This window comes from Passer montanus, unplaced genomic scaffold (genome assembly GCF_014805655.1).
Source record: "Passer montanus isolate IOZ18808 unplaced genomic scaffold, ASM1480565v1 scaffold80, whole genome shotgun sequence".
NCBI lineage: Eukaryota > Metazoa > Chordata > Aves > Passeriformes > Passeridae > Passer > Passer montanus.
This window is the reverse complement of record NW_024373257.1, coordinates 2,245,907-2,273,357: the sequence shown is the minus strand read 5'-3', so window position 1 is coordinate 2,273,357 and position 27,451 is coordinate 2,245,907. Positions and strand designations below refer to the sequence as shown.

The 27,451-nt window shown below is 36.7% G+C and overlaps 1 protein-coding gene across 2 annotated transcripts in view; it reads left to right on the top strand.

The window, feature by feature from the left end:
• CBLB (Cbl proto-oncogene B) overlaps positions 1-27,451 on the top strand; it is a 127,306-nt gene that overhangs the window by 79,620 nt on the left and 20,235 nt on the right. For both annotated transcript variants that reach the window (XM_039732799.1, XM_039732800.1), the window contains exons 6-13: positions 2,140-2,261; positions 4,365-4,502; positions 6,029-6,116; positions 8,364-8,495; positions 12,163-12,366; positions 19,738-19,923; positions 23,251-23,616; positions 26,026-26,120. In XM_039732799.1, the coding sequence (XP_039588733.1) occupies positions 2,140-2,261; positions 4,365-4,502; positions 6,029-6,116; positions 8,364-8,495; positions 12,163-12,366; positions 19,738-19,923; positions 23,251-23,616; positions 26,026-26,120 (1,331 nt within the window). The remainder of the gene's footprint in view (positions 1-2,139; positions 2,262-4,364; positions 4,503-6,028; positions 6,117-8,363; positions 8,496-12,162; positions 12,367-19,737; positions 19,924-23,250; positions 23,617-26,025; positions 26,121-27,451) is intronic.

Sequence of the window (27,451 nt, the reverse complement as noted above, 5' to 3'; positions counted from 1 at the left end):
CATACATATTAGATATACTGTTTCTGAAATTTATCACTTTGGATATTTCTTTTGTATATAGAAACCATTGAGATATACACCCATTTATTTGATAATTTATTTTCTTTACCGTGTACAGTGGTAAACCAGAACCACAAGTTGCACTAGGGAAGGTTTAGACTGGACATTAGGAGAAGTGTCTTCTCTGAAAGGATTATGAAGCATTTAGGAACATTGTTTAGTGGGGGACTTGGCAGTGCTGGGTTAACAGCTGGACTTAATGATATTTAAGGTCTTTTTCCAACCTATAAGAATATATCATTATTCTTTAGCCTGATGGAGATATGTTCAAAATATCAACTTTACATCAAACCCTGGGTTGTCGTTTGTTCTGTTTTCCACATTATCCTGTGCTAATTGTTGCTTAGATGTCCCAGTTTTGCTGTTATGGGAAAGGGTGCCATTATGAAGTTAATAGTAAAATCTGGCAGGAGGGGATTGATGATTTTAGTATATATAGTTTTGATTTTGATTTTCTCTTCTCCATTCTGAGTCAAAACATTGTCACAGTTGCAAATGTTAATTGTGTCAGTAATCTCTTTTTAACTGAACCAGAATTATTGGTCACTTATTTTCTTTGTGAGGCCACTGCTGGTTTGATTCATTATTACTGTGCCTTGTGCTAGAAGAAGGGAATTAGCAGTATTGCCACATGTGAAGAGAGATGACTGGTAAGGGTTAACTTTTGATTCAGCAAAGAATCAGAGAGATATGTTTTGCCAAACAGATTAGGTGCAAAAGCTGTGTAACTGTTGAACTGAACTTGCACTGAACTTGGTCAGAGAACTTCTCCCAAGAGGTTACATTTTACTTCTCTAGTTTTTAAACAGCTTCTGTAACTATGTGTGCATACACCCACTGAGAGAAAATCCCAATTAAGTAATCAAAATACTGTTTTGCCAACTGTGGGTTATGTTACAGAAAAGCTGCATTTGTAATGGTGTTTATTCACAGAAGAAAGCACGACTCAGCTTTATGGAGATCCTCTGAAAGTGAAGTTGCTCCCCCTGCCTCCCCATTGTATGTATGCACAGCTTTAAGTGCTGTGTTCCCTGACCAGAGAGAAGCTTAGCACAGCAGAATATCTGGATGCTCTGTAGGAACTTCAGTCTATTACTGTTAACATGTCCTTTAGTGTGAAAATACTTCCACTGAAGAGAAAGGGAGCAAATCTTGTCCCATTTAGCGCTTCTGCTCTGGTAAGGCTCTGTACATGAGGCAAGCTATGGGTTCTTGCCTTTGAATGGTTTGGGTTGGAAGAGACCCTAAAGAGGATCTCCTTCCAATCCCCTGCCATGGGTAAGGACACACTTCCACTAGACCAGGTTGCTCAGAGCTCCATCCAACCTGAACACTTTCAGGGATGGGGCATCAACAGAAACGTTGTGGATCAGCTTCCCTGGACAACCTGTTGCAGTGCTTTCATTACACTTAGACTGAAGAATTGCTTCCAAATATCCAGTCTAAACCTATAGGCTTTCAGTTCAAAGCCATTTTCCCTTGTCCTATCACTCCAAGCCCTTGTGAAGTACCTCTCCAGCTCTCCTGTAGATCCCTTTAGGTACTGGGATGCTGCTCCAGGTTTCCCCGGAGCCTTCTCTTCTCCAGGCTGAATACTCCCAACTCTCTCAGCCTGTCTTTATAGGAGAGGTACTCCATCCACCTGACCATCCTACTGTCTCTCCTCTGGACTTGCTCCAGCAGCTCCATATCCTTCCTGGGTTGTTGGGGGTTTTTTGGGGCTTTTTTTGTGGTTTTTTTTTTTTCCTCCTTGCTTTTGGAGAAATTTAAACACTTAAGGTATCTTATGGCCTCTGTGCTGAAACCTGTTTTCTATTCCATGTGTACAACTTGATGAGGTATTAATTTTGATAATAAATAAACAGGTGTTCATCTGTGCTCTTGGAATAATTCTTTTGAAGGAGCACTTGTAGCAAAGTTGGGTGTATAAGACAGTCCTTTGTAGCATTCAGACCTAAAGCAAAAGTGTGCATTTTTCAGCTGAACACTTCGGGTGTTTCTGGCACACAGACTTGAGTTTTATTAGAAATACAAAACTACCTGGCTTAGTCTCTTTACTTGTTTGTCTTCTCTTTGTAGCCGTGGGGCTCAATCTTAAGGAATTGGAACTTCTTAGCTGTGACACATCCTGGATATATGGCATTCCTGACATATGATGAAGTGAAAGCAAGGCTGCAGAAATACAGCACTAAACCTGGGAGGTGAGAGGTTTCATTGTGTGTTGCTTTCCAAATAAACTTGCTGTCTCAGAACCTACATAATTATGCTAGGTTCATACTTCTATTTTGCATATTTTTGCATTTTATTTAACACTCACTGCAGCACTGAAGAAGTGAAGCGCAAAAATATTGTATTAGCATACTGAAGTCTAAATATGTAAAAATAAACAGAAAGAAGTTGAAAATAAATTGATTTTTTTTATTCTTCTGAATCAGGTAAAACCAGCAATGCATTCTTGAAAAGCATCTTTCAAAATATAATTTGATTTTCAAAATTTACATTTAATTTTTACTTAATGGTAAAACAAAAATCATCTTAACATCTTTCATGGTAACATTGAACCTATAAATTTAATCTGTGCTTTCGTGTTACTTTTGTGTTTTATATCTTTCTTTTTCCTTTGCCTGTATCATTCTATATCATAAACTCTTCACCTAGAAAAGCAATCAGATTCAAGACCATAACATGTAGAGTTTTAAAATACTTTTGATGTGGTGCTGTGCATAGTAAATTAGTTAAACTGAGCTTTTACCACTATGTCACTATTGTCCTGGGGTTTTTATTTCACTTGGGAGAAAAATAAAATCAATAATAGATTTAATCCTATATTACTTAGAATTTATTTTAGTAGTTTTATCTTTCAGTTATGAAGCTTTTTCCCTAATTCTCTTTGTTGAAACTTCTGCAGAAGCACATAGTTAAAGTGCATTGCTTTGAAAACTATTAGTGAAGTCTGCCAACAATTATACCCATATTTTGTACTTGGTTTCTTTCGATTTTTAGCACAATACTATACTGTATCTTAAATTACCCTAGTAGTCCTGTCCATAATACAAAAATATTGTGGTTCCAACAGAAAACTGCTGATTTTTGGCTTGATACTCATGGACACTACTACATAAGTCAAATAGGTTGATTTTGAGAGCATTTGAAAAACTTAGTATTTTCTCTGTTATTGATCCCGATGCTGTGATAGAGAAATTATCCCATGTAGCTTTTATGTTCCTTGTAAATAGACAGTTAGTTTTAAGGTAGTTTTCTGTTGCATATCAGAAAATTACTTTCTGAGTTGCTTAGGTGAAATGCTGGAATGGAAAAGAGGGGATATGAAGTGAAATTTCTTCTTTAATCTGACTAAAACGTCCTGCAAATTACAAGATTCTGTTCAGATGAATAGTTAGTACTTCAGTGTAATGTGGGCCCTACTGATGGTTCTAAGAGCTCTGTCAAACTTCAGAGAGGCTTAGATTTCTCATATTAGTTTGGAACAAAATTAAATATTGGTGTGTAATTAAGCTCTGTAATACAGAATTGAGTCTGGTCTTTCACTGTGAGACGCTTTTCTCAGTGAGGTTTTTGCATGTGAAATGGTGTTTGACATGAAAGGGAGTAGAGTTTTTAGTATGAAGCTCTATACTTGCCCAATTCTTTTGCTTTTGTTTTCCTTGTCTTCTGATTGTGCTCTCTGTCTACATTATGTATACTCTCAGCTACCACCTGTAACACAGAGAAGTGTTTAAGTCCAATTGTGTAGTTAATATTTGTTTTTTCTGAATCAGAAGTAGTATTTCTCTTGTTCACCTCCACAGGCTCACATAAAATTACCATTTTCTAGTAGGGCAGGTTTTATCATTCATCTTTCCTGTTTCTGTTGCACCTGAGGAGGCTTTATATTTTGCCTTCCACTTGTTCAGGTGATTGGCCTGCACAGGCACAAAAGGTGTCTGTTGTAGCTATGGAGACTGGATCATATCATACACTCTTCTTCAAGAGGTTTATGGACATGTCTGAGTGAAACTGCTCAGAGTGATTGTGCAGCTTTCACTCTGAGAACTAAAATAGAAGCAGATGAAAAGCAGGGGGTAGGCAGCTACTCTTACTTTATTTCTGCCCATGAGAAACTGACAGTGTAGAAGAGACAAGTTTATTTAAAATTCTACAAAGAACATGGCAGAATTGGGAATCTTACCCAAATGTTCAGGGACCTAATTCAATGTCTGAATCAGAGGCCATAATTGCTCTCTTCACTTCTTTTGCTGAACTCTGAATTCCACTGACTTTTCATTCATCCTGTTTTTATCAAGCTACATTTTCAGACTGAGTTGCACTCGCCTAGGCCAGTGGGCCATTGGATATGTGACTGGAGATGGGAACATACTGCAGACCATACCTCACAATAAGCCTCTGTTTCAAGCTTTGATCGATGGCAGCCGGGAAGGATTGTAAGTACCAATTCTTACAGCTACCATGGCTATGAAATCCTCATTTCCTTGTTCTCTATATGCTTATAAGGGTAGTTAAAGATGTTTAAAACAGAGAAACTGCATATGGTGGTTAGCATTCTTTCAGAGTTTAAGAGCCATTTATTTAATTCATTTAAAAAACACTTGTTTCTAGTTAATTCCACTAACCAGGGTAACTGAAAGTTAACCAAAGTCATATCTCATAGCAAATGAATTCCTTGAGAAAATAAAATTAGACAGCTATTGCATTGATCCCTCCTTTCCCCTGCAGCCCCCCAAGAGTCCCAAATGCACTTAAGCTTATTGAACAGTTACTACTTCCAGTTATTCATGTGTCCAACTGTGGACAATGATTTGAAAGCTATGTAATTGCTTTTTTATATATTGTGCAGCCAGAACATTTTCCGCATTCTAATAGTTTACTGAAAAGATTTATAATTATTAGAGAAAGTAAGTTTATAAGGAGAAGTAGTATATTTTTGCTAGGTTGGCTGAAGTAACAGAAAAATATTTGGTGTCAGAATCTTTTCACTGGGATACATGCTTTGGTATACCCAATATAAATATATATAATGTGAAATAAAAAGAAAAGGCAATTGATCAATCCTCAAAAGAAAAAAAAGATTGATAAATCTTTTGCAGTCTCATAATTTTTCTCAGTCCTACACAGTCTAGTATTTTTTCATGCCTGTAATAAAACACACTTATATTGGTAGTGTTTCTCTCTGGCAAAAACTGAGCAAACAAAAACTGGAGCTGAGAATGTTTTATGCAGAGTGATATTTTTGTACCTCATGACTTTTTCATTATGTGACTTAAAAATATATGACCATTAAGAAACTGTTTCTGAGTTACAGGTAACATAAACCTGAATATAGAACATCTTAGGGTTGCTGTAATATCATTTAACCATTTTTAATTTCCCACACAATTGAAATGCTCCCATTGGTTCTTGTGTAATGTCCAGTGTGCATCAGAAGTTCTCAGTGTAGATTCTTGTCATAATATACACAGATATGCCCATATATAATATTGTGGCATATATAAGATTATATATCTATCATAATACAAATACACACAAATGTGTTGCCTTCTTTTCTGCAGCTTTACTTAAAACAGTCTAAAGAGTCCTGAGCATGATGCTCCCAGTGGGAAATCACTAAGAAGTATGAATTCACTGAGAAACAAAGATCTGAAATAATACTCTTTTGGGCTACCCCTAGAAGGTTATCTGCTAATCAAAGCTCAGATGCATGCTAGTGGTAGCTAGCCAAGTGATATCAAAATCTTTCCTCTGCTTTTACAAATATGCTTGAGCATGTGTCAAAATGAATATGTAGCAGTTCAGTTACACTCAAAAGATAAAATAGATGGCTGAGGAAAGACGATTTATTTTAGTTAATGTCTACTGTAACTTATTCTGGCCCCTTGAAATTTTGTAAGTATGATTTAGCTAATAAAGCTAAAGAAATGTGCATATTTATAACAGTCTTCTTGTGATGCAGCTATCTGTTCCCAGATGGACGAAGTTATAATCCTGATTTGACAGGATTGTGTGAACCCACACCACATGATCACATAAAAGTCACACAGGTATGTTGGCAGAGTTTTGAGTTACTTTATAATCTTCACTTCCCTTAATATCTCACCTAGCAGTAATAATAAGCTTTTACTAAAATGTGAGTAATAAGTTCATAAGAGAGAAAATATGCTGTTGATAAAATGGCTTAGGTGAGTAACAGGATAATAATCCTTTAAACTGTAGAGTGGATGGAGATGCAGATGGCATGTCTTGGATTGTTTTGTTTATTTGTGAGCCTTTTCCAAGTGAGAAGTGTTTCAAACAGCTACTAAAGGTTTTTCTGATATTTATGTAACAGATTTATGTAGCTTGTTTTTTCCATGCTAATAACAAAGGCAAATACAGAATATGAGGATCAAATGATCGTTTTGAAGCCTGAATAACAATGGTATAGTTGCTTGGCAAGTCCAGGAGGAAAAGTTCATACATCACAAAAATACCAGTTCCAGGTATCCAGTTTTCTCCTTTCTTCTTTGTCTTTGGTGCAAATTGAAAGAGATCATGGAAAGCAGCAGAAGTAGGTAAATGCCTAAACAGAGTCACATTGCAGAGAAAATTAGAATATGTAGTTGTGTTTATAGTCTTGTTAAGTGGTGATGTGATTAATTCTGCAGATATTTGATAGTCAAGTAGTAGGAAGTAACCACACCAGACAGATCCTTGATTAAAAATGGTGCTGAAATTAATATTAGAAGGTTAAGGAATAGTGTGTAGAACATTTTTCCTATGAAAACATGTGGAAGACTTGAGGATATGTTCAAAGAAAGACATCTGACAAGCATTGCTATTCCAGATGGTCTTCTGTTTCTTCAGATCAAACTGGATGACATGCTGAATCTTCTGTACTTCTGGGTGCTCTATGTGCATTCCACTCCAGAAGTATTTTAGAAAAGTATTCTTTACTATGTTATTATCACAAATACCATTACAAATATATCTGTTTTGTAAGAGAATTCCTAAAAACAATTACCTGAAGACAACTTGAATACTTCTACTTCTCTGAGTTCCATCTTTTCCCTCCAGTGTTAAGATAATAATGAAAGAGTAATGGAGATTTATCAGGTATTTGTGTTGTGTAGAGAAATGCTTCAGCCCATATCTTCACTTTTTCTCAAAGAAAGAAGAAGCAGCACATGGTCAATGACTACTTTGTTCTTCACAAGCCAATCATATTTTATTTTGAATCCATTGAATGAATCAAGTTGCTTCTGCGCATGTAGTTATGAGAACATTATTAGCTAATTCTGATGGTAATTCAACAGAGTCCGAATTATGTGAGTCTGCCTTAAATAATATATAACTGAAGAGGTTTAAAGTTGTCAGTATACCTCCTTAAATGATGAAAAGATGGTATGAAAGTGGCTGCAGGGCTAGATTGATGCAGATGGATTCGTTGCTAGAGCTCCCCCATAAGCATCTTTAGTACACTGACTAGAGCTGCAGATACAAGCTTTCTCTTTTGTTTTCTCTTTTTCTTAGCCTCATGTCCCCTCACTTCTCTTAGCAGTAGCTGCTTGTTTTCCCATAATCTGGATTGTACTTTAGGCTTTCAAAATTTGGTTTTTCAAGGCTAAAAAAGCTTATTTCAATTCAAATGCATTTAACTGTCAGTTACCCAACAATAACTATTTCTAGAAAGCTGTTCTGAACTTGAGTTTTGTCTATTATTTATTCCTTCAAATGGTGGTGTTCTACCTTCCTGTCAGTCTAGTAAGGATGCAAAGCACTGAATAATCTGTGCATGACTGTTGCCAAGTTTCCTGCAGGGTGTTCTTGCCATACTTCCTTTACGAGGATTGTGTACTTTAGCATACTGCTATACAACATCCTTGCTGCAGGTAAAAAAAGCCTCTTGCTTGGCAATTTTCAATCCAATAATCTTCTTAGTCCTAAATTCATACCTAGAAATTAAAATCCCAGTTTTGTTCCCATTTTTCACTTAATATGTTCATTTTCTTCCTTTTATCTGCAACCAAGGAAAAGTAGGATTTGTGCCTTGCATTGCAGTTACATATAACAAGTCTATACAAAATCTAATGAGCACAGATATTTTTAACACTTTTTGGTATGTATTTTAGTATATCACAGTTTGGAAAAAGCTGTTTCAGTAACCTTAGTGTGGCTTTTAGACAGATCAGTAGCAAGAGTTTCTTTGATTAATAAGTAAAGCAGATTCAAAAACCGGGCATTTGGAGAAGTATATTCTTTGTGTACAAATAATTGGAAAAAAATAATTGCTTGACTTTCTTTTGTTACAGGAGCAGTATGAATTGTACTGTGAAATGGGTTCCACTTTTCAGCTGTGTAAAATCTGTGCAGAGAATGACAAGGATGTGAAGATAGAGCCTTGTGGACACCTTATGTGCACTTCTTGTCTTACAGCATGGCAGGTACTGTCATAGTTTAGTTGGTGGGGAAGGGGATGGATTTCTGTTACCTTGGTGTTTACAATGTGGGTATATGTTTACTTTTCCAGGTGCAAGGATATATATATTTAAAATTGTAAACATCCTCTTTTTCCAACCAGAAATCTGTGAAAATAAAGCTCCAGGAGTCTTTACAGTCTGGCCTCGTAGTCTTGCCAAGGCCATTTGCTGACTGCTGCTGAGTGGAAACTACTTCCTGAGTCCAGGACCTACTCAGACAGTACAAGCTGGGTATTTGGTGCCAATTCAGTCACTTAGGTCACTTCATGATGTATTTCAAAGGCACAGAGGACACATAGCTGCTGGGAATGGATAACTGCATAGACAGCATTTTATAAGGAGAAGGGGTGTCTTTGGTGAGAGGAGGATTCACTCAGTAGTAGAGGTCATGAATTGACCTGAGGGAAATTAAGCTTTTAGGATGCCTGTGTTTCACATTAGTAGCATGCAAAGCACTGAAACACCTAGATGGCTTTAGATGGTTGTTGAATTAAGAGATTGAATAGAGGGGAAACTCCCTTCTCTCAAAGTCATTTACAGAACATCCAAAAAAGCTCAGAGGCTTCCTGGTGACCCAGGTTGGTGTGTTTTGTCCATCTTGTTCATGGATGCACCAGTCTGTGAGAAAAGGGAGAATGGGCACCCTTAGTTCAGGGCAGTTGACCTAAAAAGTAATGTCTAAAGCTGAGGTCATTCCTCTTTACTGTTGTGCATCATCCCTGCCCCTTCTTTTGTATCTATATTTTATGGGGAGAAGTAAGGTTCAACCAGTTCTCAGAGAGGATTTTGTTCCACACTTAATAATCAGTCTTTGCTTACAAATGTAGTGAGAAGAGTAAAAAGAATCCTTGAGTCTAGTCCATTTTAGATGTGTTTTTAAATTAGTTCATCCTCCATCACTGTGTTTTTACTGTTATATTTGTGGCATGTCTTCCAGTACTATAATTTTCCTTTTCTAATTAGGACATTTTCTACCTAATTAAGAAAGCCTCAGTGGCAAACCAACACAATATACCAGAAGTATCATTTGAGATTTTCTTCCATTAGCAATAAAGGTTTCTTGAAAATTAACTCTCAGTTTCCAGTTTTGTGTTGCAAACACAAATCTTTCAAATTGGTCATAGGTCAGAAATCCGTAGGAAATTCCATTTGAGGCATACCCACAAAAGTATATTTATTTCACTACTTAGTAGCTGCTGAGCTGGAACAATGTTTCTCATTTCAGGAGTACCCTTTATTTATTCTTTCAAGTTTCATTCTGAATGACATAAATCATTGACTTTAAAAATTCTGAAAAATTCTGAGGTGCATACTTTTGTTGGTTTTGTTTGCTTGTTCATTTGTTTTTTGGCTGAGCTGACAAGGCTAAGCAGAAGGACTGAAATCTTAGTGCTCCTGATTGTTTGGTATCTTGTGGTGTGGTAGGAGCATGTTGCAGTCTTAGGCCAGTGATGTGTTCTGATTCTGGAGACTTGAGAAGCTGAGGTCCCCAGTACCTGGCTATGGGACAGGGATTCAGGAAGACAATGACAAAGCATTTTAGGCTCAGAAGACATCAGAACATCAGCTGTAATTGGTCAGGTACATTTCAGACTTCATTACAAATTTAACTTTTGTATAATTAGTGAGGCAATGAAGAGGTATTACACAGTAACAGCATCAGCTGTTGTGAGCTTCTGGTGGGTTGTTTAATTGGCAGCATAATGGCTCGTTAGGCATGCCTCAAGAGATCCAATACAGATGTTTTCACTGAGCAGAAAAAAATTGAGTAAGCAGCATCCAATCTGCATAGAATACTGAGGATGATTGAGCTGTTCACTGTTATGGGGCTCAATCTCTCAAATAAGACTTGGTTTACTTGTTTCCTTTTTATATTACACAACAGGAGTAAAATGTCATTTTACACTGCAGAAATCTATTGTCTGAAAAGTATGTGTTTTCTAAAAGCATATGAGCATATAGGCTGTATTGTAAGGTTAATAATGTTCCAAATAACCTTTCTGACGGCATGGACAGGTGTGTGTATTAATACAGACATCTCATGTATATAGTCATACTGTTGAATATGAGTCTGATGATGTGTTTTGTTATTAAGGCTTTTCAAAAAAAAGAATGGAAACTGCTAGTGCAGAACATAGGCACAAGAAAGCCTTGAAAACGAAAAGCTCTGTGCCTCATTGGTAAGGTTTTTTAATAGAAAATGAAGCTCTAAGGAGTTGTATAGAGTGAGGGAGGACTTCGGTTCACTTGACTGTGGCACCTTCAGTAGGACCATATAATTTGAAGATGTTTTTTGAGGCACTAAAGTTGACTAGTTAGTTGTTATGGTGCTGAAAGTAGAGTAGATGTGTCTTTCCATACAAAATGAAAATCCAGTGCTAATCCTGCAAGTGATGTCAGGAGACAATCATTTATGCTTATCTGACCTTGTGATGCAGCTCATCCAAAAACTGTAAAATGATCTGTCAGTTTAGTAAGACTGGCAAGTGTCAAGATAAAAATAATGCTAGAAAAAAGTTAATGTTTTTGCATCTCATAAACTAAAAACCTGTGCTTGATTGGTTATATTTCAGTATAGTAGAAATAAATTTTGGTGTTAATATTTCTTTAGCTGTTTGTCTACCTGACTGCAAATACAACACAGTGTGATTTCTAATTTCACTTTGAATTATCTTGAACTCTCAAAGCTTCATGGTTCTTCTGAGTGTGGGTTTGTTTGTGGTTTTATTTGTTTGGTGGTAGGTTTGTTTTTGTTTGTTTTCTATAATAATTGAAATCCGTGTTGTGCTTCTTGATGGAATATTTCTATAAGTGCTCGAAAGACTTCTCTGATTTTTGTTCATTAGTAGTCTCAATCTCAAGGCTTTTTGTTTATTTCTGATGAGAAAAAATACAGTTCTGAAATAGGTAAAAGGAATTGAATGTGGCTGCTTGACAATTATTGAACACATACTACTTTAAAATAAAAATTCAAGTAGTTCTTGTTTCTGATAATATATTCTAATAAAATAATTCCATGTTTTATATAATTTATTGAAAATGTAGTTAAGTCCTGATTTTTTATGTAAATGTGAAGAAAGCTGTTTGTAGCTTTAGGTGCTCTGAGTGCTGGTAATGCAGCAGCTGTGATGGACTGAATATGTTTTTCCAAGAAGAGCTCCATGCCATAAAACCTGCCTGCATTTCCTAACATCAAATGAAAAAGAAATACTTTATGGTTAATATAAAAAGTGTATAATAAAATGCATTATCTCTGTCTACACACCTCACCTTCCTTCTCTTGAAGAAATAGCAAAATGTATGCCTGAAAGAAAATGTGTTACTTCCTGACCTATAATATTAAGACTGATTTAGTGCTTTGTAGAGATAATAGCTACATTTTGATTAGTCATTTTTAAGTGAAGCTTAGTCTATTGAAGAGAGAAAGCTTTAATGTGCAGACATTTTAAGATTTACTATAGTTAAATATTTGTTAATCTGTTTCCTGTTTACTCCAGTTCTTCTTTACAAGCTTTTAGAGACTGATTGAGGATGTTTCTGTGTAAAAGGTATAACTCCTACTTTTAAAATTATTGCTGGCTTTGTTTCCTTTTTTTTTTTTCAATTTATCTACATTTTTGTCTTACTGTAGGAATCAGATGGCCAAGGCTGCCCTTTCTGCCGCTGTGAAATCAAAGGGACTGAGCCAATCATTGTGGATCCTTTTGATCCCAGGGATGAGAATTCCAGGTGCTGCAGTATTATGGATAGCTTTAGTATGCCCATGTTGGACTTGGATGATGATGATGATAGAGAAGAGTCTCTAATGATGAATCGTTTGGCTTCAGTCCGAAAGGTAACTTCTCAAACTCTGCACAACAGCTAAACCCAGACATTTGTAAACAAAGCTGCCTGTAACTTTAAACAGTGAGAGGCTGCACTTCATGCTTTAGCTCACAGCATCTCATTGAACAGTTGTTGGGTTGAAAAAACAAAATGTGTCAATACAAATGCATTGAAACTGAAGTTGAATTGGAGAAAAAAAAAATTCCAAATTCTCAGCTGATGTGAACTAAGATAACTTAGTTTATAATGGGCAAAGCATGAGTTTGCACCAGCTGAAACTCTTATCCAAACTAGGCTGTATGGACAATTCCCTGAGCTTTTATTTGTAAAGAACAAAAAATTTCCTATATGCATTTTTTTCTGCACATGTGTGTACACATGCATAGAATGTTTTAGGATTAACGTTGAGTTTCTAAACAGTTTATAATATTATTTTTATAAAGTGACTTGACACCTAATTCATATTGCACACAAGTTATGCTTCATGTGAGCAGTCTATGAATTTTTTTTCTGCAATTTTTAGTATTAGGTACTCTTACTGGGAAAAATATTTTTGAGATTATCCGTAGTGACTTTGTGTTTTGGGATGTTTTTTGTCCTGAAAGGGCTCTATGTTAAATTCTGAGATCTTTGTTGTGGGAGATTTTATTACTGATAAATAAGCACTATCATTGACAAAAGTTTATTTTATGGTGATAGCTTTTACTACTCTATTTTAACCTGGAATAGATGATGTCAGAGGCCATGTGACACTGATTTTGACAGAGCATTTACTAGATATTTCCTTATACTAAGGTCATCTAGATTGAATTGTTGCCTTGGAATTAATTTTGTAACATCTTACTTTTCCATTTCCTTATCATTGTATTTGTTAAAAAAAAACCCTGTTCTTCACCCTCATATCTGAGAATATCTGTCAGTTAATATACATGCTTCTGATATTCTTCCTAACCTCTTAAGGCTTATGAATCATTCTTGTGTTGTGTACGTAATACAACATGCTCTACCCTTGGGAACAGTTTATCCTTCCTGCCTGGACTTAAATTGCAGTCTGCAGCATGACCTCTGTGAGATAGCCTTGAATTGATGGGCTTTTATAACGCTATCACTTCCATGATAAGGCAAAAACGCATTATGCCTTTATCAAAAGAAGGAACAATAGGTTTACTAGAAGACATCTTCTTTTAGGTATCCACGAAGTGCTTTTTGTGCCTTGCTATTTTTTTCATTGATTTCATTGTTCAGTGAAAGAAATTTTCACTCTGCCACCCTCTTGAAATCTGTTTGAAATTGTTGAATTATGGCATCATTTGGTGATTCTTAGCTGCTGTGTTCTTAAAATTGTTACCATTGATTGTTCAGTGATGGTCTTAGCCATGTCTCCTGTGTGTAATATGGCATTGTTTATAGATACTTTTTTGTTAGCGATGTCTTCATCAGGCTTGCCTCTTTCTTTAACCATTATTTATTTTTCCTGCTAATCAGTGTATCTTTGGAGCCTGCTTAAAGAAATTATATTTTTCTCTGTGACATTATGTAACTTGGCTCTTAGTGAAATTTTCTTTTGTTTGTCATTAACGCTCTTCCTATGAGCAGGGTGCTGCATAACAACAGTGTTGTAGTAATGTAATTTTCTGAAATTATGGAAGTTAGGTGGCAAAGATGATACTTTAGCTCTTGCAGCCAACCTGCTGGTACTGTTGTAACTTTGTAATTGCATGGACTGTGGTCAGCTTTCTCAACATAAATCGGTTAATCCTTGAAAATAAAATGGGCTATATTTGTGTCAAATCACCTGGCTGACCATTCTAAGAAAAATCTGGCTAGTAGTGAGCTGGGCTGTGAAACTCATTAGAAGAGAAGAGTTTCAGGGACATGAAGCTCTGATGAAAGTGACTGTAGGGCTTCACAATGCATTGTGTAAATACTCAACCAGATATCAGAAAAGTACCAGTTCTGCAGTTTGTCACTCTTACCCATGAACAGTACTCCAAAACTCCTAAGAGGTGTCTGAATTAAGTCTCTGAAAAACCTCAGACTTGAAATTGCCTTAAGGAAAAGAATAATTATGAAGCTCCTGAGTCATTCTTTAAAGGAATTAGTAAGTGGATACACATTAAGAAAAATGAATAGTTCTTGCTAGGTGCTGTGTATGAGTCAGCAGTAGCAGCAGATCAACTCTAACAGAGGCTTTGGAGAAATCTACTGCAGTTAGGCTATTTATCTGCCTCAGCAATCAGCTTAATTTTTTTATTTCCACATTGTCTTCAGATATTTCTTAATGAAAGAAAGAGGAAGAGAGGTGCCAAAAGCCTCTGTTAATTGTTTCCTCGCTGAGAAATTTCAGGCCCGTGATATCAGATTAGCTAATGCAGTTATTGCCCAAAATGTTCCTCTTAGCTTTTGTTCTAGGAAAGCACAACATTATGAAATGCACATTAAAAAAAGTGGAAATTACAGGCTCAGGTAAATATTGAAAATATTTTATTTTTAAAGAGGGCGTTTGAGTCTCTAATAGAGTACGTTAGTTATTCTATAATGTTTATTTAGTTGTCCTAATGAATGAAGAGTTCTCTGTCACTTTTCTTTAGTACAAGACATAATTTGATACACTTCTTTTAAAAATAAAAAATGAAAATAAGGAAAATGGATAGTGAAGGAGTTCTTGCTAAGAGCAAATAATTTTGAATTCATAACTGTTTAAGGTAATTTTTTAATCCAAATAATATCCCATGAAAAATAGAGGAGGGCTCTACCAGTACAGTAGACTATGAATTTAATAGTCTCCTGTATTGATTAATGAATTTAATTTAATTCACCTTAAAGTGTAATTAGCATTGTTAAGAAACTCTTCCATCTAAGAGTAGATGAAGTTACCCCATCTGGCGTGTTACTGTCTTCTCTGAAATTAATTTCCTAGATATCTGAATGTGCAAAACTCTGATAGATTGATTCACACTGTACTTTAAAATAATGATAGGAAATTGTCAAGGCTGAAAGACAGTTTGCCATGACTAGTCTTCTTCCATCAAGTGAGTTAGGTCAAATTTGGTAAACCATGACAAAAGACCTTGGCTGTCAATATCTGGGAGGAGGCTGTTTTCACTCATTTCCATATTATTAAGTCAACTTTTTTCTGGTAATGGAAGAAGGCATGTATTACATAGTAATAATGTTTTTCATTTCATTGTATAAAATCTAAAAATATGTAAAATAAGACTTGAAATACATATCCAGATATTCCCTTCGGCAGTACCTGAACTGATATATACACATTACTTCCTACATAATGGTACACCTGTTTGGTGGAATGTGTTAAGATCATGTCTCCTCAACAGGAGTGACTTACTTAACTGATTACTTACTAGTATTTGAAGGGTATAAATGCTGGGAGACAGTGTGCCTCCCCTAATTACTGATTCCCTTGGCAGTGTGCTGCTGACTCTGAGACCTCACTCCCTCTCCCTCCTTCATGTGCATTTTCTTGGGTCAGCAAAGATAAAGGGAATAAATCTGTCTATTTAAAACATGTTTACGGTCATCAGTGTTAAGTGATGTAAATTTATATCCTCATTAAGGTTTTAAGCCTAGATAATACTGCTCTGCCTAGGTCACAGCTTATCTTAACAAGAAATAACTATGTGAGTTACTCTCACCTGATTATAAATAAAAAGAAAACTTAGAGAAAGACTTTTCTTGAATTCACTACTGCTAAGGGCAAAGTGATACCAGTGTATCCCAGTAACAAATACATCTGATGGAAAAACACAAGTGTGATCCCTTCTGCAGTACAACTGCAAAGTCACAGCTGCTTTTCCCTTGGCAGCAGTCACGCCAACCAGATGAAGTCCATGTTGTTACAAAGGAGTCTGTGTTCTTCTCCTTAATTGCATCTTTATTGCACAGGTCTCTGTGTGGTGCAGCAGAGCCCTTTTGTACACTGAAGGTCTGTCTTCTGTCACTGCCAGTTCATTTGAGCTAGTTTGTGTCATAATCACTTGCTTGTTTTAGCTTTTTGTCACTGCTTTCTCTCATTGCACATTTTTCCCAGCATATAGAAAACATACAGAAACCTCCAGTAGGTGACAAACAGGAATTTTAGGACAGTAGAGTGCTAAAAAGAGTAGATATTAGTACATCTGTTAATGCCTTGGTATCCACATTAGATGCAGCCATCTTGTTGGCCTAGCTGTCGCTCATCAAATGATGCAGCTGGACAGGTTGGATGGGGGTAGACTGCAAAATATGGGATTTTCATATTGGGAATAGGGTGGAAATTTGATACTGAATGCCAAGGAAAACCTGTTTGCTGCTGTAGAATATTTGGTTTTGTTCTATTTTTAGTATCAGTGGGTCCAACAAAGAATTATTTATCCCAGCGAAGCTTTTGCTCTTACTTCAGCACCAAGTGGCGATACAGATGAAGCTTCCCTGTAGGGGGAGAAAAGCTGCTTTTGCTTGCAGCTATTTAACTTTTTTTTTTTTTAATTGTGCCTCTTTAACTTGTTGGCCAAAATCAATTCCCTTTTTGAAATCTGTGGGGTCACAGCATGTTCTGTTGGCATTGTGGCTGTACTACAGCGTAGTAGTCCAGGGGACTGAAAAATTACTCTGCTGTTTTGAAATAAGACATAACAAGGCGTGGATATAAACCTAAATTCAAGTCCTCTCACACACTTACTACTTTGAAAATTTTCCATTTCATTTTGTTAGTTGTGGTTTACTGTCCGTGGAATGTCACAGAGGTAGCCAAATACCAAGCTAATATATGGAACTGGAAGTTTATCACACAAATTAAATTGCTTGCTTCATGGGGTTTAAAAGCATGTCAGGGTTTAAGTATCTTGAACTTTTAAATGAATGGGTTTTAAATGTGAATATTCTATGATTTTTTTGTCTCTGCAAGAGTTAGACTATTGTTGCAGCAGGAGAAAAGTCTGACATGGATGGAGCCAGTGAGCACACTGAGGGAAGGGGGCACCATTTTGCCTAATGATTCTTTAGAGCAGAACTGTGTAAGAGAAGTTTGCCAGATTGAAACAGGGGTGGATATTCTCAAAATTATATCACAGTGCTGTTCACTTAGCTGGGATCTGTACAATTCCAGGCAGTCTCCCATTTGAGACTCTCAGGTTGCTCTCTCAGGAAATTGTGTTAATTAGTTTGATGATGCGACAATTAGAACATCCTAAATTCCAAACAAATGTTTCCTGTCCAATAATTGGTTTTCAGTATTTCCTATATTTCTTACTCTTTGTTTCCTAGTCTTATCACATATATGATTGCTCTTCTGGAACAATTCCCTGCTGACTGAAATGCATTATGTTGTGCAACGCCATAAAATGCTGTGACTTAACTATATCACTCTCATTTATTTTGAATAATTGAATCTTTTTGGAGGTGTGACCTCCTTATTTGGTTATATTTCAGGTAATTTGGGAAATATTCATTTTGTGTCTGCTGAAGTCAATCCTTTGAGTATATTGTATTGCATAGTTCTTGGTTTTCAGGAATGCTTTATGGAGTTGTAACTAAACTTTGAAAACTAATGCTGTTAAATGATACAGTGTTTATTATGCTGTTTAACTGATAGATGCCTTCTGATAAGGAAAATTAATTGACATTCAGTTTGTAGTAATTCTATAATTACAGTTGCTCAGGCATGCTTGCTTAGTTATTCAACTTTCCTTAATGTTGAGAGGCTAAATGCTTTGGTAATTTATGTACTTATCTCTATGGTCTTCCAGTCAAGGAAAGGGTCATTCACCAGTTAAAGGAAACAAAGAAAATTTAAAGACTGTATTCAAGGCATTTAATATGAATATTGAGACCACCTCTTCATTGAAGGGAGAAACTGAGAAACTTCTGGTAGCCATGAAGACCACAAATCTTAAACTGCTCTGTCTCTTGAATTTGAATGTTTAGTTGTGACATTGAGCTTGCACATGTAGATGAAGTGGGGAAGACTCTAAATAGCAACAAAAAAAAAAATCATCCTGATGATGGAGTTGCACATTACCCTTCTAGCTTTCAACATCTTCTCACCCCTCTCCTGCTTTTTCGTGCACTGTTGACAGTAATACTGTAGTGGCTTCTATTTTTGAAGGAGATGTGGTAGCAATTCCTGTTGTATAGAATGGGACATTAAACTGAGCTGTAGTACAGAGCATTGATAAGGATCGGTGCTCTAGATCCTTTTCCTCACTCTGCTTTTGAATTTATGAAGTTTCCAGTTTCTTTAATGATTGTGTGTAAAGAAGGGCAGTGTCGCTTACTTGTTTCCTTGTTAAAGAACTTTCTACTGTCATCCCAGTTATCACTGTGGGATGTTCAGCATTCATGTGAAAAAGCTTATGAAGGGAGGGGGAAGTTTTTATCCAAGGGGTTTAGCCCAAAGATGGCTAAAGATTTTTGCCTCTCTAAGGAAGCTGTGATATGAGAACAGTGGGATGCCTCAGGGTACAAGTGGTTCAAAGCTGATCGTTGGTGGGAATGTCTTCCAGCTACTTGTATCTGCTCTCAGGGAAAGCACAGAATATCACAGCCATTCAGGTTTATTACAGTGCACTGATACTCATACAGTGAGTTCATAGAAATAACTTGAACTGATCTATGCAAACACCTGAGCTGTGTTTGTTAAAACTGAGCCAGATGAGGGGTAGGGACTAGTTGCAAAATTGGATGGAGCCCTATATTGAGAGTTGAAATCTTTGGTTCTGATGAATTTGAAAGGGCAGATCAAGGAAAAAAGAAATTATAATTTGTCCCTGGAGAGGGATGTTAAATGTTTGTGTTGTTAGTTCAGTATTTACTTAGATGGTTAAATTGTTCTTAAATGATTTTTATAATTCCTTCAGTTTTTTGCTGATTTCACTTCTTTCCCTAATGTCTTGCTGGTGACTTTGATTGGTAAATTTTCAGAAGACATACATTCTGTTTTGTATGGAAGTATGATTTGAAAATGGGCAGTAGGCAGTAACAGGCAATATCACGGATGTCCACCTTTGAAAAGTAATTTGTAGAACTTTAGATTGAATACTCTCTATTAATAAAAAAAGTTATCAAGGGTAGCATTGCTGTGGTAGAATTTATGGTTTTTTTCCCTTATGTTTGGCAGTGATTGTTAGGTTTTTATACAAATTCCTGGAATATATATCCTTTTATTTTCATCACAAGTTAACACGGGTCTTAATTTTGAGACAGAATGACTTGTAGATTTCTTTTTCATTAACTATGAGCTGTACTGTCCAGATGTCCATTAGGAAAAATTATAATTGACTCTTAGTAAGTATCTGATAAGTGTCAGGTGTTTTAATTGGGGAATGGAAGCTGTATACTTGATCATCAGGTAACAGGTAATTTTATTTTTTCTCTCCTGAAGTGCAATGACAGGCAGAATTCACCAGTGACTTCCCCAGGATCTTCCCCTCTTGCACAAAGAAGAAAACCACTTCCAGACCCCCTGCAAATCCCTCATCTTAGTCTTCCACCTGTCCCTCCCCGTCTGGATCTGATTCAGAAGGGAGTAGCACGGTCACCGTGTGCCAGCCCAACGGGGTCACCAAAGGTAAGTGTTACTGAACGATTATTTCTGGATATAAGAATTCTGAGAAATTGCATTTGCTTTTTTCCAAAGTGAGCTTCTTGTTGGTTTTGTAAAGTGGACTGTTTCAAACCTTTCCATAGATATTGCTTTTTCAGGATTTTTCTCTGCCCAAAAGAATTTTAATTTCTTCTAGTTTAAAGAAACTTATGAGCTTCTTGTTGGTTTTGTAAAGTGGACTGTTTCAAACCTTTCCATGGATATTGCTTTTTCTGGAAAAGAACTTTAATTTCTTCTAGTTTAAAGAAACTGTAGATTAGATCCGTATTGATGAAGTCTCTTCTTTTTCCATAATACTTATGTAGTTAAATGTGTCTGGCTGCATGTATTGGTCCAATATGACTTCAGATTGTCTGATGATTATATTGTACTTGGTTATGGTCAGAATTTTAAAGCTGTTGCAGTAATGGATCAGTTCTGTTACAAACTCTGATTAATGAAAATAAATAGAAGCTAAGGTTTCCTGAAAATAGATTTAAAGGTCATTATCTCATTAAAATTATATGTTTTCCTTTCATGATGATTTATGTTCAATTTTCAGTGTCCTTACAAGAAAAATATGAGCAGATACACTGCTTTCAGAACCTTAAATGGCATATAACAGGACTCAAATTTCAAGGGAAATAATAATGGCTCTATAGCTAATAAGCTTGTATGCCTTTTTTTGTAAAACTAGTGATACTAAAGATTCAGTGATTTTTTGAGTGGATAAGCATGAACAAGAACAAATATGTTTGCTACTCTCTGTAACAAGTTGATTGTTTTATTATAATTGCTGTATATGGAGAGCGAGTTAGATAAAATTTTTCATTTTTATATGATTAATTCAAATTCAAGTTCAGGACATGACTTGAAACCTATGTACTCATAATAATCTAGTTTGAAGTAGCTTGTTTCTTTTGTCAGGTTTTTACTTTAAGGTTGAAAATCAATATATTTTTAAGATTTTAGTGACTTATAATTTAGAAGAAAAAATAGAAGTTTGAATAGTCTCTTTAATCTTCTTTCCTAACTTCTTATATTATGCAAAGGAATTATAACACATTGAAGATATACACCAAACATATGCCACATCCATTAAAAACCAGTTTTATAATAGGGATTTTTTTGCAGAGTTCATTACTTAAAAAAGAAATGAAACCAGGAATAGCATTGATGATGCTTCAATTTTTTGAAAATGCTTTTTTTTACGTGAAACTTTTTCTGGAAAAAAAAAATTGTGGGGTGCAAGGGAAACAGAATGGAGGCAACAAAGAATAATCTCATACATTAAAAATGTTTATATTTAACAGGAAAAAAAGATAATTTAGTCCTGCCAAAACTACTCCTTCAGGAAAAAAAAAAAACCCCAACTTTTCTATTTTACTCAAGTAAAAAACTATAATTTATAACTATAAGGTATAACAAAAAATCTAGCTGAGGGTATTATTTTCCTGTGCTAACAGTGAAAATAACTATTTTACTTGACTAGCAAGTGGGTTAAATAGTTCTTTATTTAGTTTACTTCCTTTTAATATACATAGGCCTGTAGGTAGAATAACTTTATCTTCAAGTCACGTGTTGAGGTACTGCTGGAAGAATAGTGCTGTGCTAGCGAGTGAAGTGAGAGCAAATGCTGTTCTTACTAAAAAGTTCGGTGACCTCCCTTTCTTTAAGTGGTAATAACATGCAGGCTTACCAAATTCCAAGAAAATTATACATTTTCAGGAAAGTAATTTTCCCTGTATTTCTTATGGTAGCTGGATATAAAACATTTGTAAAGACCTGGCCCAACTGTTACTTTGTAAATTGCCATTAGTAATTTAGTCATAATGAAAAAGTTTTGGTTTTGTCAGATTTGTGCAGCTATGAGGTTTTTGTTCCTGATAACCTGAGTAGCAGCTTTCCAGTATTAGCATATGTAATTTTAGACCATATTTAACCATTTATGATATAATTCAATTCTTAGAAAGCAAGTATTCTGACAAATGTTGCTTGCAGATAAGCTAATTGCAAGTAAAACTACAAACTAATTAGGCTGCTACCTGAAAAACTGAACTGCAGTTCAGACAGATTCGGCACTCTGACACAGTGCGTGTCATGTAAAGATTGGAGTCATCCCTAGGTATATAATTAAAAATGAAATAATTGTTTCTTCTTCCCCTTGCTCTCTAATCATTGCTTTTTGTGCTCATTTGCTGTCAGTGAGTTATTCCTCTGGGCTTTTATTTTGTTTGGGGTTTTGGGTTTCTCTTCCACACCAGGAAGCCTGTTTTTTCCAAACACTCCACAGAATTCATTTCAGCAGATGAATAAGTGATTCAGATGATCAAAGCAAAGGATACTGAAAAAAACTATGGGTCAATTAAATCTGCCTGAGTTAGCTGTCTTTTCTGCTTTCCACTCCTTGCTTGGGTTACTCATGCAACACCAGAAATGGGGGTGTGCCGTCTGAAGGGTCAGGTTGTCTGCAGAATGCCGGCAAGGCCTGCATTTAACCTCCTGGCAAGTACTGCTGTACTGCCAAGAAAATATCTCAGAAACGATGAATCCACACTTGGTCATAAGCAATGTTATAAATAAAAATGATAATATGCCCAATTATAATAAAAATACAAAAGAATTTATTTCGTGACCATAATACAGTCCTGACAGCCAACAATCAAACGGACAGCATAACGCTCCTGGGAGGTAAGCTGGGTGGATGCGGGAAATGGCCTCTATCGCACCAAGTCCATCTCATCCACCCCAGCTGCTCCGAGTCAGTGGTTCTTATACTCTTTAATTTGCCTGCAGCAGAGTCCCTTTGTCTCTTTCTGAGTTCTTCATATTCAAGTTGGTTTCTTTCTTTGGTTTGGGCTGCACAAAGCCTCCATCTGGGAATGGAATAATACACTTCCCCGATTCCCGGAATCTGGCATTCAGATGGAAGGTCTTGATTGCTCTGGGCATCTCAGATGGGTATCTTGTCCGGGCCATCATCTCTTGGGTGTCACTGGGCACATGCTTTTGTGAATGCCTGTCTCCTGTGCAGCTGCGTGTCAATGTTGTGGTGCCTCTCTGCCCATCTGCTGTGATTTCGCCATATACAGTAAGTTTGTTTTTAGATATATTGTAGAAGCTATAAGCCTGTTCTTATCATGGTTGTATGTCCATTCAGTTACCAGCAAGAAGGGATACCATTATAAATTTAAATGCTTTTATACATATTCCTTTTATATAATTCTATTGCATGAATTACTAACTATATCTTTAACAAGCAACATTCATGCTTCTTTCTTTCCTTTTTTTGTAACTTCCTGTGTCGTTCAGTCTTCTCCCTGCATGGTGAGGAAACAGGACAAGCCTTTGCCAGCACCGCCACCTCCCCTGCGAGACCCACCTCCGCCGCCACCGGAGCGGCCTCCCCCGGTCCTGCCGGACAGCAGCCGGGCTAGGCACCTGCACCACGCCGAGAGCCTGCCCACCCGGGAGCAGCCCGTGCCCCTCGAGGGCTGGTGTCCCAGGGACGTGTTCGGGACAAGCCAGCTGGCGGGCTGCCGAGGCGGAGGTGATGCCTCCCCCAAAGCGGGACTGACGGCCACTGCAAACGTGAACGGGAGGCATGGCCGTGTGAGTGCGGAGCAGGGATTCATGAGGAAGCACAGACGCCATGAGCTGCCTGCAGAAAGTGCCAAGGTATTTCCAGTGAGCTGGGTGTTGGATCCTAAATTCACGCCCTACTGCAATGTTGTCTTGCATTGGCTAACACACTGTTTATATTGGCCAGTGGTGATTTGAGGTTTCTGAATCTTTTCTGTCGATGCTTCATGTTATAGGTAAAAACTGATCCAGCCAATTTTAAATAAAAAAATAAAATTTATTTGCGACCGATATACAGTCCCGACTGCCAACAATCAAAGGCAGCACTGACCCCGGGATTGGAGCTGGGTGAACTCTATGATCTGGCCTCTGTCACACTAAATCCCCCTGTTCACCAATGCCACCTGGCAGAGTTCGAGTTTTATACTCTTTTTCTTGCCCGCGGCGGAGTCCCTTATGTCCTTCCTTGGAGTTCTTCATATTCATGTTGTGTCTGTTCTCTGTCCTGCACTGGACAAAGCCTTGTCCAGGAACTGATGTGTATCTGCTCCTCAGTTCCCAGAATCCCGCATTCAGATGTTTGTCCTTGATGGTCCCATCTATCTGAGATGAACATCTTCTTGGGCCATCATTGCTGGGCATTCTCTCCTTCATGACAGCGAGAACACCCAGTGATGATGGCCCTGTGCAGGCCAGGTTTACTTTGTATGTTAATGACATACCTCCTCCAGCTGCCAGCTGTGGTTTTCGTCACCCTGTGAAGTAATCCCCTTCTCCCTTGCTGGTGTGATTTTAAAGCTTTATATTATATTGTTCTAATAATCATATTCTACCAGCACAATTTACCACCATATCCATAACACTTAACAATAAGCTGCTCATAAAGAAATTATTTGTTAGGTGCTGTAATTTATGAAGCAACAGTACATGAGGGTCTGAGTTACAATTTTCACATAAAACCTTGAAAAATATCTTTGAGAGAATATTCTAGATTTGCTATATTCTTCTAGCAAATTATCTACGATAACAATGTATCCTTGTATGGAATAATACAGCATCTCAAGTCCACTTTGGAACTGTCATATGCCAAAACTGTGTGCATTTTCTGATGGAATAGTAGATGATCCAGTTAGCTCTGTTGTAGGTGAGGTGAATTCTGGCATTTAGCAGCCTCAGGCACTTGCAAAACCATTTACAGCTGGTCAGGCTTAGCTTTGAAAAGAGATCAAATGGTGATGTCCTAAGAAAAGATTCCTAGTTCTGCTCTAATCAGTTTTATCAAAGCAGCTCAGTAATTTATTCATAGAGGTTATTAACTCAAAGCTCCTCTTTTTGTTTTTTTTGAAGACTACACAGCTTGTGCAAGAAGACTACACAGCTCTTGCTTAGACTGATGGATTTGTGGTTAAGCCATGATAGTTAGAAATCATTTTTTTCCTCCATTTGCTTTTCCCAAGACCACAAGCTATTTAACCTTTCTATCTCCAGTTAATTTTTTTGTGTGTGTGTATGTATATGGCAATTATCTTCCCATATGTATATATAGATGGAGGTTTTGGTTATTTTGAAAGTACGTTTCTGAAATTGAATTGCTGTCAATAAGGGGTGTTGACATATGTGATGAGAGGGACTTAAGTAATCTATGATGATCTAATTATTATTATTATTATATAACGCTTTTCTCAGCATTGAGACAAAACACCAAAATTTTATTTGGAACTAGGCTGTTGTTTAAATGCTTCAAGTTTTCTATTGATTTTAAAGGGATACTTGATTTATATCTTCAACTGTACCTTCATGTAGCATTCTTGTTGTGGTCTAGCACAATACTGAAGCTGATAGAATGAATACTACTCAAATTAGAATACCAAGTCAGTGTGGAGGAGTTACATATATAGATCTTTAACCAAGTGTTGCTTGAACTGTCATCTTCAAGTTGTAGATCTGAACCATTAGATTACAGGAAGCAACCCTGAATTACCATCTCAGGCTGCATTTACATTCATGAGAGAAACATGGAATGAATTTTCTTCCCTGATTCATATATCAATTGTAATATAAACCTTTTGCTATTGGTAGAAGCCAAGAGTTAGAAAGACAATCCTGTGGGTAAAGGATGGGTTCTGGCAGGCACTGTATCACCGTTTTAATAATTAATATGTTTAGTATCATGTACTTGTGTCTTTGCCATTATGCTTCATCTCTCTCACTTTGCAATCTTGAAATCTTAATTTTCCCCCAAGCAGTTCAGCTGTAACTGAGTGTCTGTCTAGTAACTGTCATGTGAAGCTTCTTCTTTTGGTGAAGTTTTAAACTAACATGTTCTTACAGCTCCAAAATGGGGTGAAACAGGCCTCAGAGTCACCTCAGAGACAGCTCTGTGATGTGAACTCCTGGAAAATCCTTAACCCACAGGCTTCTCAAGGTAGATTGTGTTAGACCTAGTGGATGAATATTCATGGTGATAGAAGGAGATACTCATTGTAATTTTTGTGTGACTTTTAGGTTTTTTCAAATGGTCATCTGATAAATGAAGACTATGATGTCCCTCCACGGCTTTCACCCCCTCTTCCAGCTGGCTCTGTCATCCCTAGTATAAAGTAAGTTAACTTTATCTATATAAGAAAAGTGCTAGTTAATGTTAGGTAATAGCACTGACTCTCTGGTGCTAAAGAAAAAATGGGAAAAAGAAAGAAATTAACTAATATATCTAGGTATGCTTTCCATGAGATTTAATGTGCCTTGACAAAGGAAACTTAAATGGTATTGATTAAGTGGGAACAGTTCTAATGTTAATTGGACACAGCATGTTTGTATAGAGAGGGTAAATTGTGGCAGATCTCGCTCACAGGAATTTGGCAGTGAGAGCAGATACTGTCTGGTTTGGCTTCTATTACTACAGGAGAATTGTGGTCAGAGCTATTTATCACAGGAGATGACAGAATCCAGGGAAAGTGCTAGAGCTAAGAAATGTGTTCTGTCACTGTTCTGCCCCTAATCTAGTCAGGCTTTCTGGGCTTTCAGTACATGGAGCTTTATCCAGGGTTGACACCGTCATCTCTTATTTGTTGTAGCTAAAAAAACAAGCAACCAAAACCAAACCATTTTGTATAATTTTAAATATGATCAGCCTTTCTGAGTTCCAGAACATGGGAAGATTTGTCATTTCAAGTGCAGGCTACTGTTAGTCTTTCAGTATAATGACTGTTTATTTTTTAAATAAAGATGTTTCTGTCTTAGCAAGTATCTTCAGACTCTGAATGACACGGGATTTTGTACAGAATAAGATCTATTTAAAGTTGAAAGCTTGGAAGTCTTGTAATGTGGTCTGTCCTTATTTTGTGTTTTCATAAGGAAATTGGAGCATATCACAATAATGCTATTCTACAACTTCTTTCCAATGTTCTGCTTGTGATTCTTGCTATTAAATAATATAATTGGACAGTCAGTTCATATTAGTCCTGAGAACTTTCTCATTCCGTTTTTGTGTTCAGTTAGCTTTTTAATATAGAAGACAAATATATTTCAGCAATTTATTAATATGCTGAGTTTTTTCTCAGTGAGCACTACAATAAAGGTGCAGTGGAGCATTGACTTTTTTGTTTAGAAGCCTGGTTTCAGGTGGAGCAATTGCTGAGGTGAAGTTCTCCATGCCTATTTTCAGTTCAGAAGAAAATTTTAGCATGTTATCCAGACATTCTTGTTAATTAAATGTTGTTATAACCTGATGCAGGTAGGATCTCAGAGAAGTACCAGTTGGATACCTCATGTAATCAGTTCCCTTGTAGTCTGCTTATTTCGTGATACAATGAAAATCTGAAGAGGGGAATATTCTTATTTCTGTACTTCATAGCACGGAAAAACATCCTACTTCATGAGAATCCCATTTTTTCACTCAAATACTTGCAAATGTAGCCTAGATGAAAAGTAC